At 44.1% G+C, this 14,016-nt stretch overlaps 1 protein-coding gene across 1 annotated transcript in view; it reads right to left on the bottom strand.

Moving 5' to 3' along the window:
• Nucleotides 1–7,715: 7,715 nt before the first annotated feature.
• KLHL7 (kelch like family member 7) overlaps nucleotides 7,716–14,016 on the bottom strand; it is a 94,255-nt gene continuing 87,954 nt past the window's right edge. Inside the window, exon 11 of the mRNA XM_030201796.1 lies at nucleotides 7,716–9,709. Coding sequence (XP_030057656.1) covers nucleotides 9,426–9,709 — 284 coding nt within the window. The 3' untranslated portion in view covers nucleotides 7,716–9,425. The remainder of the gene's footprint in view (nucleotides 9,710–14,016) is intronic.

The raw sequence follows: 14,016 nt of genomic DNA, 5'->3' as shown, positions 1-14,016 counted from the left end.
GGAGGTTGGGATGCAGAAGCGCCCCCTTGTTCTGAAGGTTGGAAAACACTCCAATCTCCACGGTTCTTCAGAGGACAACTCCAGAAGAAGAGGGAACCAAATCTGACGCGGCCAGAAGGGAGCAATCAAAATCATGGTTCAGCGGTCTTGCTTGAGTTTCAGCAAAGTCTTCCCCACCAGAGGTATGGGAGTATATGCATACAGAAGGCCTGTCCCTCAATGAAGGAGAAAGGCATTAGACGCTAGTCTGTCGTGGGCCTGAAGTCTGGAACAGAACTGAGGGACCTTGTGATTGAGCTGAGTGGCAAAAAGATCGACCGAGGGGGTGCCCCACGCTCGAAAGATCTTGCGTACAACACCCATGTTGAGCGGCCACTCGTGAGGTTGCATTATCCTGCTCAGTCTGTTGGCCAGACTGTTGTTTACGCCTGCCAGATACATGGAGAAACATGCCATGACAGTGAGCCCAAAGCCACATCTGGACGGCTTCCCGACACAGGGGGCGAGATCTGGTGCCCCCCTGCTTGTTGATGTAGTACATGGCAACCTGATTGTCTGTCTGAATTTGGATAATTTGATTGGACAGCCGATCTCTGAAAGCCTTTAGAGCGTTCCAGACTGCTCACAACTCCAGGAGATTGATCTGAAGACCTTTTCCCTGGAAGGACCATACTCCTTGAGTGTGAAGCCCATCGACATGAGCTCCCCACCCCAGGAGGGATGCATCCGTGGTCAGCACTTTGTGTGGCTGAGAAATTTGAAAGGGACATCCCAAGGTCAAATTGGATCAAATTGTCCACCCCTGAAGGGACTTGTGAAAATTAGTGGACAGTTGGATTGCATCCTCTAGATCCCCTGCAGCTTGATACCACTGGGAAGCTAGGGTCCATTGAGCTGATCTCATATGTAGACGGGCCATGGGTGCCACATGGACTGTGGAGGCCATATGGCCTAGAAGTCACAACATCTGCCGAGCTGTGATCTGCTGGGACGCTCTGGCCATGGAAACTAGAGACAGAAGATTGTCTGCTCTCGCCTCTGGAAGATAGGCATGAGCTGTCTGTGAGTTCAGCAAAGCTCCTATAAATTCCAGTTGCTGAACAGGAAAAAGATGGGACTTGGGGTAATTTATAATAAACCCGAGTAGCTCCAGCAATTGAATAGTGATCTGCATGGACTGTCACTATCAGCTCTTCTCTGCCTTCCTTCTGCCTCCTCCTTACATACCACCCCCCCCCCCCCCCCCCCCCGCTTAAGAATCTTTTACCCTCCCGGGGCTTGACTCCTTCATCCTCCTGACTGGCCATTCGGGACAAAATATCTACATCCCCCAACAGCCTTTGAGGTGTTCTTCACCAGCCAATCGTCGAGATAAGGGAACACATGCACTCCCAAGTCTGTGTAGCGACACTGCAACTACTACCAGGCATTTTGTAAAGACCCTGGGTGCAGGTTGTTGACGAGAACGAGTGCGCTGGGGATGAGCCTGAGAAGGCATTCGAGAAGGAGGATTGTACCTACGCTTGTTATAAGCATAGGGAGCATTCTTCCTTTCCCGGAAAAATCATCTACCTGATGAGGTAGTAGCAGAAGGCGCCCGGCGGGAGAGGCTGTCCATAGCGGTTTCCCGCTGTGTGATCTGATCAACAACTTGTTCGACTTTCTCACCAAAATTATCATCCCCCCCGGCAAGGGACATCCGCGATCTGCTGCTGGACTCAATTGTCCAGGTCAGAGGCACGCAGCCATGAGAGTCTGCGCATCACTATACCTTGGCCAGCGATTCTGGATGCAACAGCAAAAGTATCGTAAGCACCCCTGGACAGGAATTTACGACACACCTTCTGCTGCCTGACCACCTCCTGAAAAGGCCTGGCCTGCTCCGAAGGGAGCTTATTGACCAAGTCCGTCACCGTGTTCCTCAAGTGGATGCACGTGTAGAGCTGGTAAGATTGAATTTTGGCCGCGAGCATAGAAGCCTGATATGCCTTCCTCCCAAAAGAGTCCAGGGTTCTAGATTCCCTTCCCAGGGGCACCGAGGCAAAGTCTTTAGAACTCCTGGCTCTCTTGAGAGCGGAATCCACAACCATAGAGTCGTGAGGTAACTGCGACTTCATCAGCTCTAGTTTTCCGTGAATCCGATATTGGGACTCAGCTTTCTTGGGAATGGTGGGATTACTTAGTGGTTTCATCCAGTTCCGCATAAGTGTCTCCTTGAGCACATTATGCAAAAGAACAATGGATGACTCCTTAGGTGGCAAAGGATAGTCACGGACCTTGAGCATCTCAGTCCTGGGCTCATCCTCAGATACCACAGGGAAGGGAATAGCCACAGACATTTCCCGGACAAATGAAGAGAAAGAAAGACTCTCCGGGGTGAAAGCTTTCTTTCTGGTGAAGAAGTAGGATCAGAGGGAAGACCACAAGACTCCTCAGAAGAGAAATATCTGGGATCCTCCCTTTCATCCCACGAGGCATCCTCATCGGTATCGGACAAGAATTCCTTAACTGCAGTCCGAAACTGGGCCCGTCTCAACGCCAAGGAACCAAGTCCTCGATGGCGATGTCGAGAGGTCGACTCCCATGTCGGCGGCGATGAAGCTCCTTCCATCGATGTCGACAGGGAGTCGACCTGGGTGGCAGCCGACGCCAATGCTGCAAGTGGCACTGGCATCGGAAACCTCACCACAGGCATAGAGCCAGCTGCCGCTTCCATTGACGGTACGGAGGGCGCAAGCACCCTCGGTACCGGAGCAGACTGATGCAGCAACCCCTCCAGGAGACCTGTAAGAATGGCTCGGATGCGCTCGTCTAGAGTCGCTGTTGAGCAAGGCTGTGGGGTCGGTGCAGGACTCAATGTCAGAATCTGTGGAGGTCGAGGAGGCGGTACCGGGCTGCCCGAAGACCGACGCATCGATACCTCTTGAATGGAGGGTGAGCGGTCCTCCTGGCATCGCCGCTTCACGGGTGCCGAGTCCTTCGACGCCCCGGAGTTCCCGGTACCGTGCTTGGAAGGAGACCGATGACGATGCTTCTTCACCTTCGCTCGATGCATGTCATCGATACTCCTTGGTACCAATGAGGACATGGAGTCCACACGCCTCCTCGGGGTCGTGTCCAAGAGTGGTCGGTCCCATGGGGCCTGCACAGCAGGAGCCTTTGAGGCAGGTGGAGACCCACTCGACGGCTCACTGCTCCCAGCATGTTGTGGTCTCCGGAAAGCCATTACCTGTGCTCCTGAAGTTGATGCCGATGTCGACGTTGAAGAACCGGTCGAAGCTCCGAAAAGATGGTCCTGAAGAGCTTTTCTCGACACCTGTGTCCGCTTTTTAAGGATAAGACACAACTTACATGCGTCTGAGCAATGGTCAGGCCCAAGGCACTGATGACACCACACATGGGGATCGGAACCTGAGATTGACTGGTTGCACCGAGTACACTTCTTGAAGCCGCTGGGAGTCCTCGATGACATGGACGGAAAAATAGCGGCGGCGAAGTCAAAACTCGCGATTGTGCCAAAGAAAAAGGCACAAAAATGAGAAAAACGTGTACGCGCGGCCTAAGAAGGCCACAACAAAAACAAAAGGAAACTTAAAGGGTCAAACTAAGAAATAAAGGATTCTTCTTTTTTTGTAAGGCAGGAGTAAGAGGGAAAAGAATATCTCTCAAAAACACGAAGGCTCTTTTCTCTGGGCTCGAAGAGAGAGACCGACAAGCAGCCACTCTCCACCACGGTAAAGAAAAAAACTGAGCGGGACTCTAGTGCGACGGGCAGGAAGACAGCCATGCATGTGCGGTGTGTGCACCCCGCGCGCTGGAAGGCTTTGACAAAACTTCTAATTTTGCTGTGGAAAATTACCGTTCCTGGGCCGCCGTGGACGTCAACCCATCAGTGAGAACAAGCAGCCTGCTTGTCCTCGGAGAACCCTAAATATCATCTATTTTTTAAAAAATTGTACAAATAAAGAATTTATTGCTAGAAATCATCAGAAGTCATAATAAAACACTAAGGTCCAAGTCTTGATGGAGTCCCTGTAGCTGAAAGATAATTCAAATATAAAATTTCTGTTTCATAGGGATTAATTTATTACATAATCCCCAAGATCATTTAACATCTATTGTGAAAAATCTAATGGGGGTGTTTTACAAAGGTGTGCTAGCGTTTTTAGCATGTGCTAAACGGAAGAGATGCCCATAGGAACATATCGGCATTGCTAGTGTTTAGCACACACTAAAAACACTAGCACACCTTTGTAGAAGGGGCCCTGAGTACCTCTAAATTATGTGGGAAAGATGAAAGGAAAATTAAAAACTAAAATCTTGGAAGGGGTAAAAATGATAAAAATTCTTGGAGGATCATGATCTCATGCAGAATCATAGTTTTGAGGAACTTAGATGTTTTACAATAGATGTTAAATGATCTTGGAGAGGGGCAATATAACAAATTAATCCTTATAGAACAGAAATTTATACTTAAATTAATGACTTTTCATCTACATGGACTCACGACTTGGACCTTAGTATCTGAATTAAATGCATTGCTTCCCATTTACTAAAATGCGTTACACACTTAACATATGAAAACAGACTAATGCACAAATGTAGTTTGCCCGTTATTACACGTTAAACTGATCGTTTCACAGGGGGCATCCCATGGGTGGAGAATGGGCAAGGAAATGTTATCCAGTTAGCACATTATACTTACCACGCGCAAACACACAGTTAACGCGAGAGCATATAGCGCCTCCTAAATAGGAGGTGCTAAGAACTTTAGTTTAATTGTGAGCAGGTATCATATGCTAATAGGAACATTAACACACAACCTACATATAAAAATACTACAAATGCCGCCACTAATTGCTGCATTACATCTGCAGTTAACGTGCAATAAAATCCCAAATTAACCACAAATCTTAATGCACTTTAGTAAAGAAACCCATTTACTGTTTTCTTATAAGGACTTCTGATGATTTATAATGATGTACTGTTTGTGGGGGTTTTTTTAATTGAAAGTATTTAGGGTTTTACAAGGAATTTACATATGTCAGGAATACATCTTTATATTATTTTTATTGTTCATCAACTTTCATTTAATACAATATACATTTGGACCTTGTTTTCTGACTTCTGATGGTTATAGTGATGAATTATTTGTTCAATTGTGCAAAGAAATGTATTTAGGGTCTTATAAGAAATTTACATATACCAGGAACACGCTTTTTCCTATTCATTAACATTTTGTTTCATCTTTCATGTTATTGTTTGTTGTTATTTTAAGATTGTGTGGAACGTATTCTAATTTATTAAGAATATATTTTAAATTGTATAAACACACCATTCTTATGATTGTTTAAAACAAACAATTGCTTGAGTGAAAAAACTATTGCATATGAATTATACTGGAGTAAGATATTTTCTGAGGTATCTTGTTTTTTGATAGAAATGGTTAGCAATTTGCAGCATCTCACAGATTTATTTTCAGTTGCTCAAACCTCCCTTGGTTATAAAGGACCTTTTTGAAATGTATTTTTAAGTTTTGCCACTACACTCTTATATAGAAATCATGAAATCACCAACTACCGTCCAGTAGCATCGATCCTGCTAGTAGTTAAACTGATGGAAAGCATGGTAACCAAACAACTTACGAACTATATAAACAAATTCTCTATACTACACAAATCACAGTCAGGTTTCCGCCCCTATACAGCACTGAAACAGTACTACTCAACCTCCTATCCAAATTCAAACAGGAAATAGCAACAAGGAAAAAAAATCCTTCTCCAATTCGATATGGTAAACCATAATATACTACTAAGACTGCTAGATAAACTCGGGATTGGTGGAAACATATTTAGCTGGACCAAGGGCTTCCTAACCACAAGAACATATCAAGTAAAATCAAACTCCAGCATATCATCACCGTGGAAAGCAGACTGTGGAGTACCACAAGGAACACCGCTATCACCGATCAACCTAATGATGACCCCACTAGCCAAGACCTTATCCAACCAAGGCCTCAACCCTTTCATATATGCAGACAATGTCATAATATACATCCCTTACAAAACCAAACTGACAGAAATCACTAATGAGATCAATCTCAGCTTGAACATCATGGACTCATGGGCAAATGCATTTCAACTAAAACTCAATAAAGAAAAAACACATTGTCTCATTCTCATATCCCAACACAGCGTGGACAACCCCACAAGAATTGACACACCAGACTACACCCTTCCTATCTCAGATAGTCTGAAAATCCTTGGTGTAACAATGGACCGTAACCTAACACTGGAGAGCCAAGTGGCATCCACAACAAAGAAAATGTTTCACTCAATGTGGAAACTCAAATGCTTAAAACAATTCTTACCGAGGGAAACATTTCGCACCCTGATACAATCAATGGTACTAAGCCACGTAGACTACTGCAATGGAATTTATGCGGGATGCAAAGAACAAACCTTAAAGAAACTTCAGACCACACACAGAACACGGTAGCTAGGCTTATATTTGGAAAAACGCGATTTGAAAGTGCAAAACCCCTTCGCGAAAAGCTACACTGGCTCCCAATCAAAGAACGCATTGCTTTCAAAATCTGCACCCTGGTTCACAAAATCATCTATGGTTAAACCCCGGAATACATGACAGACCTGATCAATTTACCAACCAGAAACATATCCGAATCAACACGAACATTTCTAAATCTTCACTACCCAAGTTGCAAAGGTCTTAAATACAAATCAATCTACGCATCCAGTTTCTCCTACATAAGCATGCAATTATGGAATGCATTACCAAAAGCCTTGAAAACAACGTACAACTACCTAAACTTCCAGAAATCACTAACGACTAACCTGTTCCAAAAGGCATATCCTACCGACCCAACTAAATGTCTGAACTCTGCTACACAACAAAAGTACGTAATGGACATTACTCAACTCTTCTGTTGTACGACTCCCTAATGTGGCAGTGCTACATGAACTCTATCCTATCACAACATTACCTTGTATTTGTTCACTGGAGACTTCAAAGCCTCTCCGGTACTATGTCAGCCACATTGAGTCTGCAAATAGGTGGGAAAATGTGGGATACAAATGTAACAATCAAACAAATAAATAAATATATAGAAATTTCTAATATGATGATTGTCCTCTAATAGATGTTAGTTTCTTGGTTTAATTATAATTATGTACAATTCATTCTGAATTTATCTATTGTTTTTGTAGAAGGGTTCTGTATTCTATAGAACTGAGCTGTATATGGATTGTAAAAGTTAATTTACATAAGTCCTTGGATGCTGGTTTTTAGAATATCTATTTTATTCATGCCCCTTGGGTTTTATGTGGTTTTACTGACTTGCACTTTTTATAATATGTTAATTATTACCAATAAAATTAGTTGGTGTTTTGAGAGTCCAAAAAGAACAGAATATAGAAAAAGGAAATTTCAAACTGGGCATTTAATCTGTTACATGACCTTTCATTTATAACTACCTAGGTGTCTGCCCTCTATTTAATACCCCCCTCCCAATTAACTGGGGGCTATTCACTTGCACTCCTTCCTGTAATCCTGCAATCATGGGCCCTAAATCTAGTCACTAGGTGCTTCTTTTACAAAACCACACTAGCGATTCCCGTGCAGCAAATGAGGAAGCCCATTCAAATCTTATGGGCTTCCTCTCATTTGCCGCACAGGAATTGTAAGCATGGCTTTGTAAAAGAAGCCTTAGGTGTCAGCAATGCATGATGCCTGGGACTCTCTCCTCTCTCCCACCAGGAGGGTGTGAACACTGCCTCTGCAACATTTCCAGACCCAACCAAGCCAGGCAGTGACGACATGAGCCAGGAATCAAGCTCACATACACAAAATAACCCCCAAATTCTGTATATGGACCCTAGAGTTGTGCGAGTTAAATTAGGCATGTGCCCAAGTTACGCACTTAACTGAATAACGAATCAATCATCGCCGATAATTGGGTTGTAACAACCAATTATCAGCACTAACTGGCATATTTGGGAGTAAGGCACACATTGGATATGCGCCTGTGTTATGCGCATATCCGAAGTGCGCCTAACTTCAATAGCACGTAACTGTATGGGGACATGGTTAGGGGGCATTCCCAGGATTTGTGCTCATAAATCTAGAATCACTCCTAAATGTAGGCGCCTGCAGAGCAGGCCTAATTTAAGACGCCTACATTTAGGTGGTTTTGTGCTAAAAGTGATTCAGTAAAGGACACATTTTGTACGCACCATAAACAGAATTCAGCCCTAAATGTGAACTGATAGTATGAACTGTTTTCAGCCTCTGAGTCAGGAGCTGAAACTGGGCCATAGACAACTTAGAATTGGTTTCCTAGAAAAAGCATCACCAGCAAACTGAGGACCAAGGAAGTCAAGTTGCTGGTTTCTTTTGTTGCTGTATTTTTGAAACATTAAAAACAAGTTGTCAGCTCTACCGCAGCTGCTTCACTTTTAAGTTTTTATAGCTTCCTGAGCCTTTTAATTATGCAAAAAAAGAAATACATAAAAAAGAAATAGAGGAAAAACCCCAAAACAACCCAATCAAAACTTGGTAAAAGGTGATTGTGGGGTAAGTGGTGTGTTGTGAATGGAGAGCTGAGAATCACTTGTCATAGGCATGAACAAGTTGACAGCCATTACACATGACAAGGCACACTTCCTACAGAAGCATAAGATGCTTCACAAAAACCAAATTATACTATGTAAACAGTAAGCACATCACTGCCCTCCGGGCTCGCTAGTTAAACAAGCAAACAAATAAAAAACCCAACTTCACAGTTCCAGTAGAAAAGTCCAAAGCCAAAAACATGTGTACCACTTCTTTTTAATTATGATTATAATTACATTGTTGTGCTGGTTTGTGTTGTCCATGAATAGGGCTCCTTGTTCTCTTGGCTGGTAGTCACCAAGGACGAGATGACTTGTTCGCCTGGTTTGCAGTGTAACTCAGTCATCACATAACCTTCAGAGTAATCACTTATGGTCAATCTTATTCCTGCACTGCTGAGCTCTAGGCAAGGTTTGTGCATGGATTTTTATTTCCAGAATTCAGAAAGGTTTTAAGTGGCGTGTGTGCCCAGAGCCACTATGCTGCATAGCTAAGGTGTCTCTGAATGTGAAATGCTAAGAATGCTACATTGCAAAACCTCCTACACTCGTTACTATAAGCCTGGAAGGGTACTTACTATATGTACAGGTTTGAGACCCAGTTCCACCATTTTCTTTTCATGGTGCAGGTCTTTGAAATACTTTATATATGTAACCAGTAAAGCTGGCTTGTGCAGGTGTACAAGTTCTATGTGGTGATAAGTTCTCAGTTTTTCAGATGACTTATTAAAAAAGTGAAAGCAAAGTACTGTGACCATCTGTTCCACAAGTATCCATCTGCTTTCTAGAAAGTCTTCATGTTTCCAGGGTTTCCTCATTAGCCCCACAAGTGTCAACAACACAGATTAAGCAGCTGGTTACTGGGAAAGCCCGTACTTTTGAGTTGGCTATCCATTTGTCCATTTCAGTGTTGTATTCAAGGATGTGTCCCAAGCGTCCCACACCCTGAAATCCAGCCAGAACATAAACCACTGTGCTCACAGCTGCACATTTCACAGTCACACCTTTCCACGGCATGGGTGATACCATCTTCCACTCGTTCAGTTTGATGTCATAATACTCCACGCTATCTAGACCACCTGAAAAACAACAAAAAAGAAAATACATATATAACCAGATAGTAAAATATTGTCATAAGGCATCTGCTGATTCTTATTGGCCATTAGGATAGATGTCATCTCCTATATACCTGTACTCTTAAACAAATATTTTTTCCTTCATGTAAAACCTTATGGATATGCACTTGCTGGTTAGGAAGCAGCACTGCTGAATCAGTGCCTACTCCAGCAAAAAGCTGAGCAGCAGACATGGTCTTCCTCTCTTTGCACTTACTACTTTATCCACCTAGACAACCTGTGAGACTTCCACTAATGCAGAAAGCAAAAGAACCCACACTGCAACATTGCTGCTCACAGTGGAGAATAGAACCACCATGAAGACGCCATATAAAAATGAGAGTAGATAGGGCAGTGGTGTCTAGTGGGGTAAACCCTAGAATACTAAAAGAGCTTAAAAGGCCCAACGTAAGTCAATGAGACATTCAGCATTTTTCTTTACAGCACCTAAACAATGGAATGATGTTCCTCATATAATAAGAACTTTACAACCTAGTTTATATATTTTCTCACTGAGCTATTTGGTGCCTGTTGTTGCTGCTGCAGAGTTCTTAACATCCTCCTAATCTCACCCTTCTCCTTACCTCTCTTTATTTCCTATCTTTTCTTACCTAATGTTCCCTGTATGAATGAATGCTTTTCTATATTTAATTGGCATTCCTTTCTTATTATAGTTTAATTATGTTGTTTTTACGAGTTTATAATGGCAGTATATCACATTTTAATAAACTTTAAAGTGTAGACTGCACCTCCCACTATTTAACTGATATTTAGAAACCTGAGAGAGTCTAAGGGACTATATTACAGAAAACATAGGCCTGCTCCCCAAATGTGGGGAAGAGGATATCTGCAGACCCGGCACCATCTTTTGTAGTGAGCAAAGTTAAGCACTACTGGAGAAAGTCGGTGCAGCACCTTGAAACAAGTAGATTACATGAACTTGGAAACGATCATTTCAGAAGGGGAAGGCTTTTTAAACAATCAAGTTTTTCTCTTCCAGTGGGGCGATGCAGTAGAGAGGACAGAAGTCTGAGGGCTCCAGCCTCACCACAGTTTATGGGCTACTTATCAGCCCCCTTTGCTCTCAACTTCAGGTGCTTTGGCGATGAGAGTCATTCTTACACCTGTATTGTTTAATATTAGCGGGAAGTGAATCTTAATGGCAGCAAGAACTGCAAAAAAGGATTGAGACAGTTTGTCCAGGAGATTCTAAGATGGCCAACAATAGCACACCACTCTCGCAGTTCCCCAGCTCCTAGTGAGCTGTCGAGATTACGACGGAGGTTAGTGCAGCAGTAGAATGAACTATTGGGAAGCAATTACAAGTAATTATAGATAAACCGGATACGATGGACCAGAGATTTACCGCTATTACTAAAGATATACAAGAATTGCAATATCGTGTTGGCTCTCTGGAGGACGAGAAACGCGTGAGGGATAAAGAAAAACCTCAATCTGATTCCAACCTCAAACAACTGGAAGAAAATCTCGACGAACTTGAAAATAGATCGCAGAAAAATAATTTAAATTTTGTGGAAATACCAGAATCTCTTCAAGATAAAGACTTACGCCCCCTTTTTAGAGAAATGCATACTGGAATCCCTACGCCTTGCAATATCAGTCGGAACTTTACAAGTGGAAAGAGCTCATCATTTGGGCCCTTGGAGGGAGACTGCCCAGAAACCCCAGGTAGTTATTATTAAACTGCTAAACTATAATCTACACAAGCAAGAAATTCTATCAGCAATTCGCCAAGGAAATAAGCTTCAATATGACAGACATACTGTATTGTGTTTTCAAGATAACTCGACCACAGTGTCGGCAGCTAGGAAAGCGTTTGCACTGCTCTGTACACAATTGGTACAATATAAGGTACGATTTGCCTTAGAATATCTGGTGAGACTAAAGCTGATGCATAATGGAGTTACAAAACAGTTTGATACTGTTATCAGATGTTTCTACATATGTGGAACGCTTGATTTCAGAACCTTCGGAGTGACTGATATAACCAGCAATACGTTAGACTGCTATGATGGAGTTCCTCCTGATGAACATGCACGTGTAGGGGATGTTTCTTGGGCAAACAGTGTGACCAAGAATAGATCGGGATCTGCAATATGGACTATGTTGTGGTACATCCTGAGCGATGTTGAGCAACTGGCTGATTTAACAACACCTGCTTGGCAATGTGATAGTTTTTTTTTTTTTTGAAGGATATGCTGAGCTTCACCACTCACACAAAGACCCAAACGGGGAATCGAAGATTTTCAAAGACCCAGACAGACGTCATTAGAGATTTTTATTCTCTCTCTTCTTCTTTGTCTCTACGTCTTCTTAGTGGGCCAATAAAGCGAAAGCTACATACCTGTAGAAGGTATTCTCCGAGGACAGCAGGCTGATTGTTCGCACAAGTGGGGGAGACATCCACGGCAGCCCCTCCGATCGGAGATCTTTTTCACTAGCAACAACGTTTGCTAGCCCTCGCGTGCGCATGCGCGACCGTCTTCCCGCCCGAACGCGAGCGTGTTTGCCAGTCCAGTAAATAGCCAAGACAAGGGAAGACACAACTCCAAAGGGGAGGCGAGCGGGTTGGTGAGAACAATCAGCCTGCTGTCCTCGGAGAACACCTTCTACAGGTATGTAGCTTTCACTTTCTCCGAGGACAAGCAGACTGCTTGTTCTCAGAAGTGGGGTATCCGTAGCCCCCAGGCTCACTCAAAACAATAAACATTGGTCAATTGGGCCTCGCAACGGCAAGGACATAACTGAGATTGACCTAAACTTATTCAACTAACTGACAGTGCAGCCTGGAACAGAATAAAAATGGGCCTAGGGGGGTGGAGTTCGATTCTAAACCCCGAACAGATTCTGCAGCACCGACTGCCCGAACCTACTATTGCGTCGGGTATCCTGCTGAAGGCAGTAATGTGATGTGAATGTGTGGACGGATGACCACGTTGCAGCCTTGCAAATCTCTTCAATAGTGGCTGACTTCAAGTGAGCCACTGACGCTGCCATGGCTCTAACACTATGAGCCGTGACATGACCCTCAAGAGTCAGCCCAGCCTGGGCCTAAGAGAAGGAAATGCAATCTGCTAGCCAATTAGATATGGTGCATTTCCCGACAGCCACTCCCCTTCTGTTGGGATCAAAAGAAACAAACATTTGGGCGGACTGTCTGTGGGGCTGTGTCCGCTCCAGATAGAAGGCCAATGCTCGCTTGCAGTCCAATGTGTGCAGCTGACGTTCAGCAGGGCGGGTATGAAGACAGGGAAAGAATGTTGGCAAGACAATTGACTGGTTCAGATGGAACTCCGACACCACCTTCGGCAAGAACTTAGGGTGAGTGCGGAGGACTACTCTGTTATGATGAAATTTAGTATAACAAGCATGAGCTACCAAGGCTTGAAGCTCACTAACTCTGCAAGCTGAAGTGACTGCCACCAAGAAAATGACCTTCCAAGTCAAGTACTTCAGATGGCAGGAATTCAGTGGCTCAAAAGGAGGTTTCATCAGCTGGGTGAGAACGACATTGAGATCTCATGACACTGTAGGAGGTTTGATGGGGGGCTTTGACAAAAGCAAACCTCTCATGAAGCGAACAACTAAAGGCTGTCACGAGATCGGCTTACCTTCCACACGGTCATGGTATGCACTAATCGCACTAAGATGAACCCTTACAGAGTTGGTCTTAAGACCAGACTCGGACAAGTGCAGAAGGTATTCAAGCAGGGTCTGTGTAGGACAGGAGCGAGGATCTAGGGCCTTGATGTCACACCAGACGGCAAACCTCCGCCAGAGAAAAAAGTAACTCTTCTTAGTGGAATCTTTCCTGGAAGTAAGCAAGACATGAGAGACACCCTAAGAGACAAAATCTATGCCCTCTACATCCAAGCCGTGAGAGCCAGGGACTGGAGGTTGGGATGCAGAAGTGCCCCCTCGTTCTGAGTAATGAGGGTCGGAAAACACTACAATCTCCACGGTTCTTCGGAGGACAATTTCAGAAGAAGAAGAAACCATATCTGACGCGGCCAAAAAGGAGTGATCAGGATCATGGTGCCTCGGTCTTGCTTGAGTTTCAGCAAAGTCTTCCCCACCAAAGGTATGGGAGGATAAGCATACAGGAGGCCTTCCCCCCCCAATCCAGGAGAAAGGCATCTGACGCTAGCCTGCCGTGGGCCTGAAGTTTGGTACAAAACTGAGGGACCTTGTGATTGACTTGAGTGGCAAAGAGATCCACCAAGGGGGTGCCCCACACTTGGAAGATCTTG

The sequence above is a fragment of the Microcaecilia unicolor genome, chromosome 1 (genome assembly GCF_901765095.1).
Source record: "Microcaecilia unicolor chromosome 1, aMicUni1.1, whole genome shotgun sequence".
Taxonomy (NCBI): Eukaryota; Metazoa; Chordata; class Amphibia; order Gymnophiona; family Siphonopidae; genus Microcaecilia; species Microcaecilia unicolor.
Note: the sequence above shows the minus strand (reverse complement) of the source record. Positions and strands in the feature narration are given on the sequence as shown.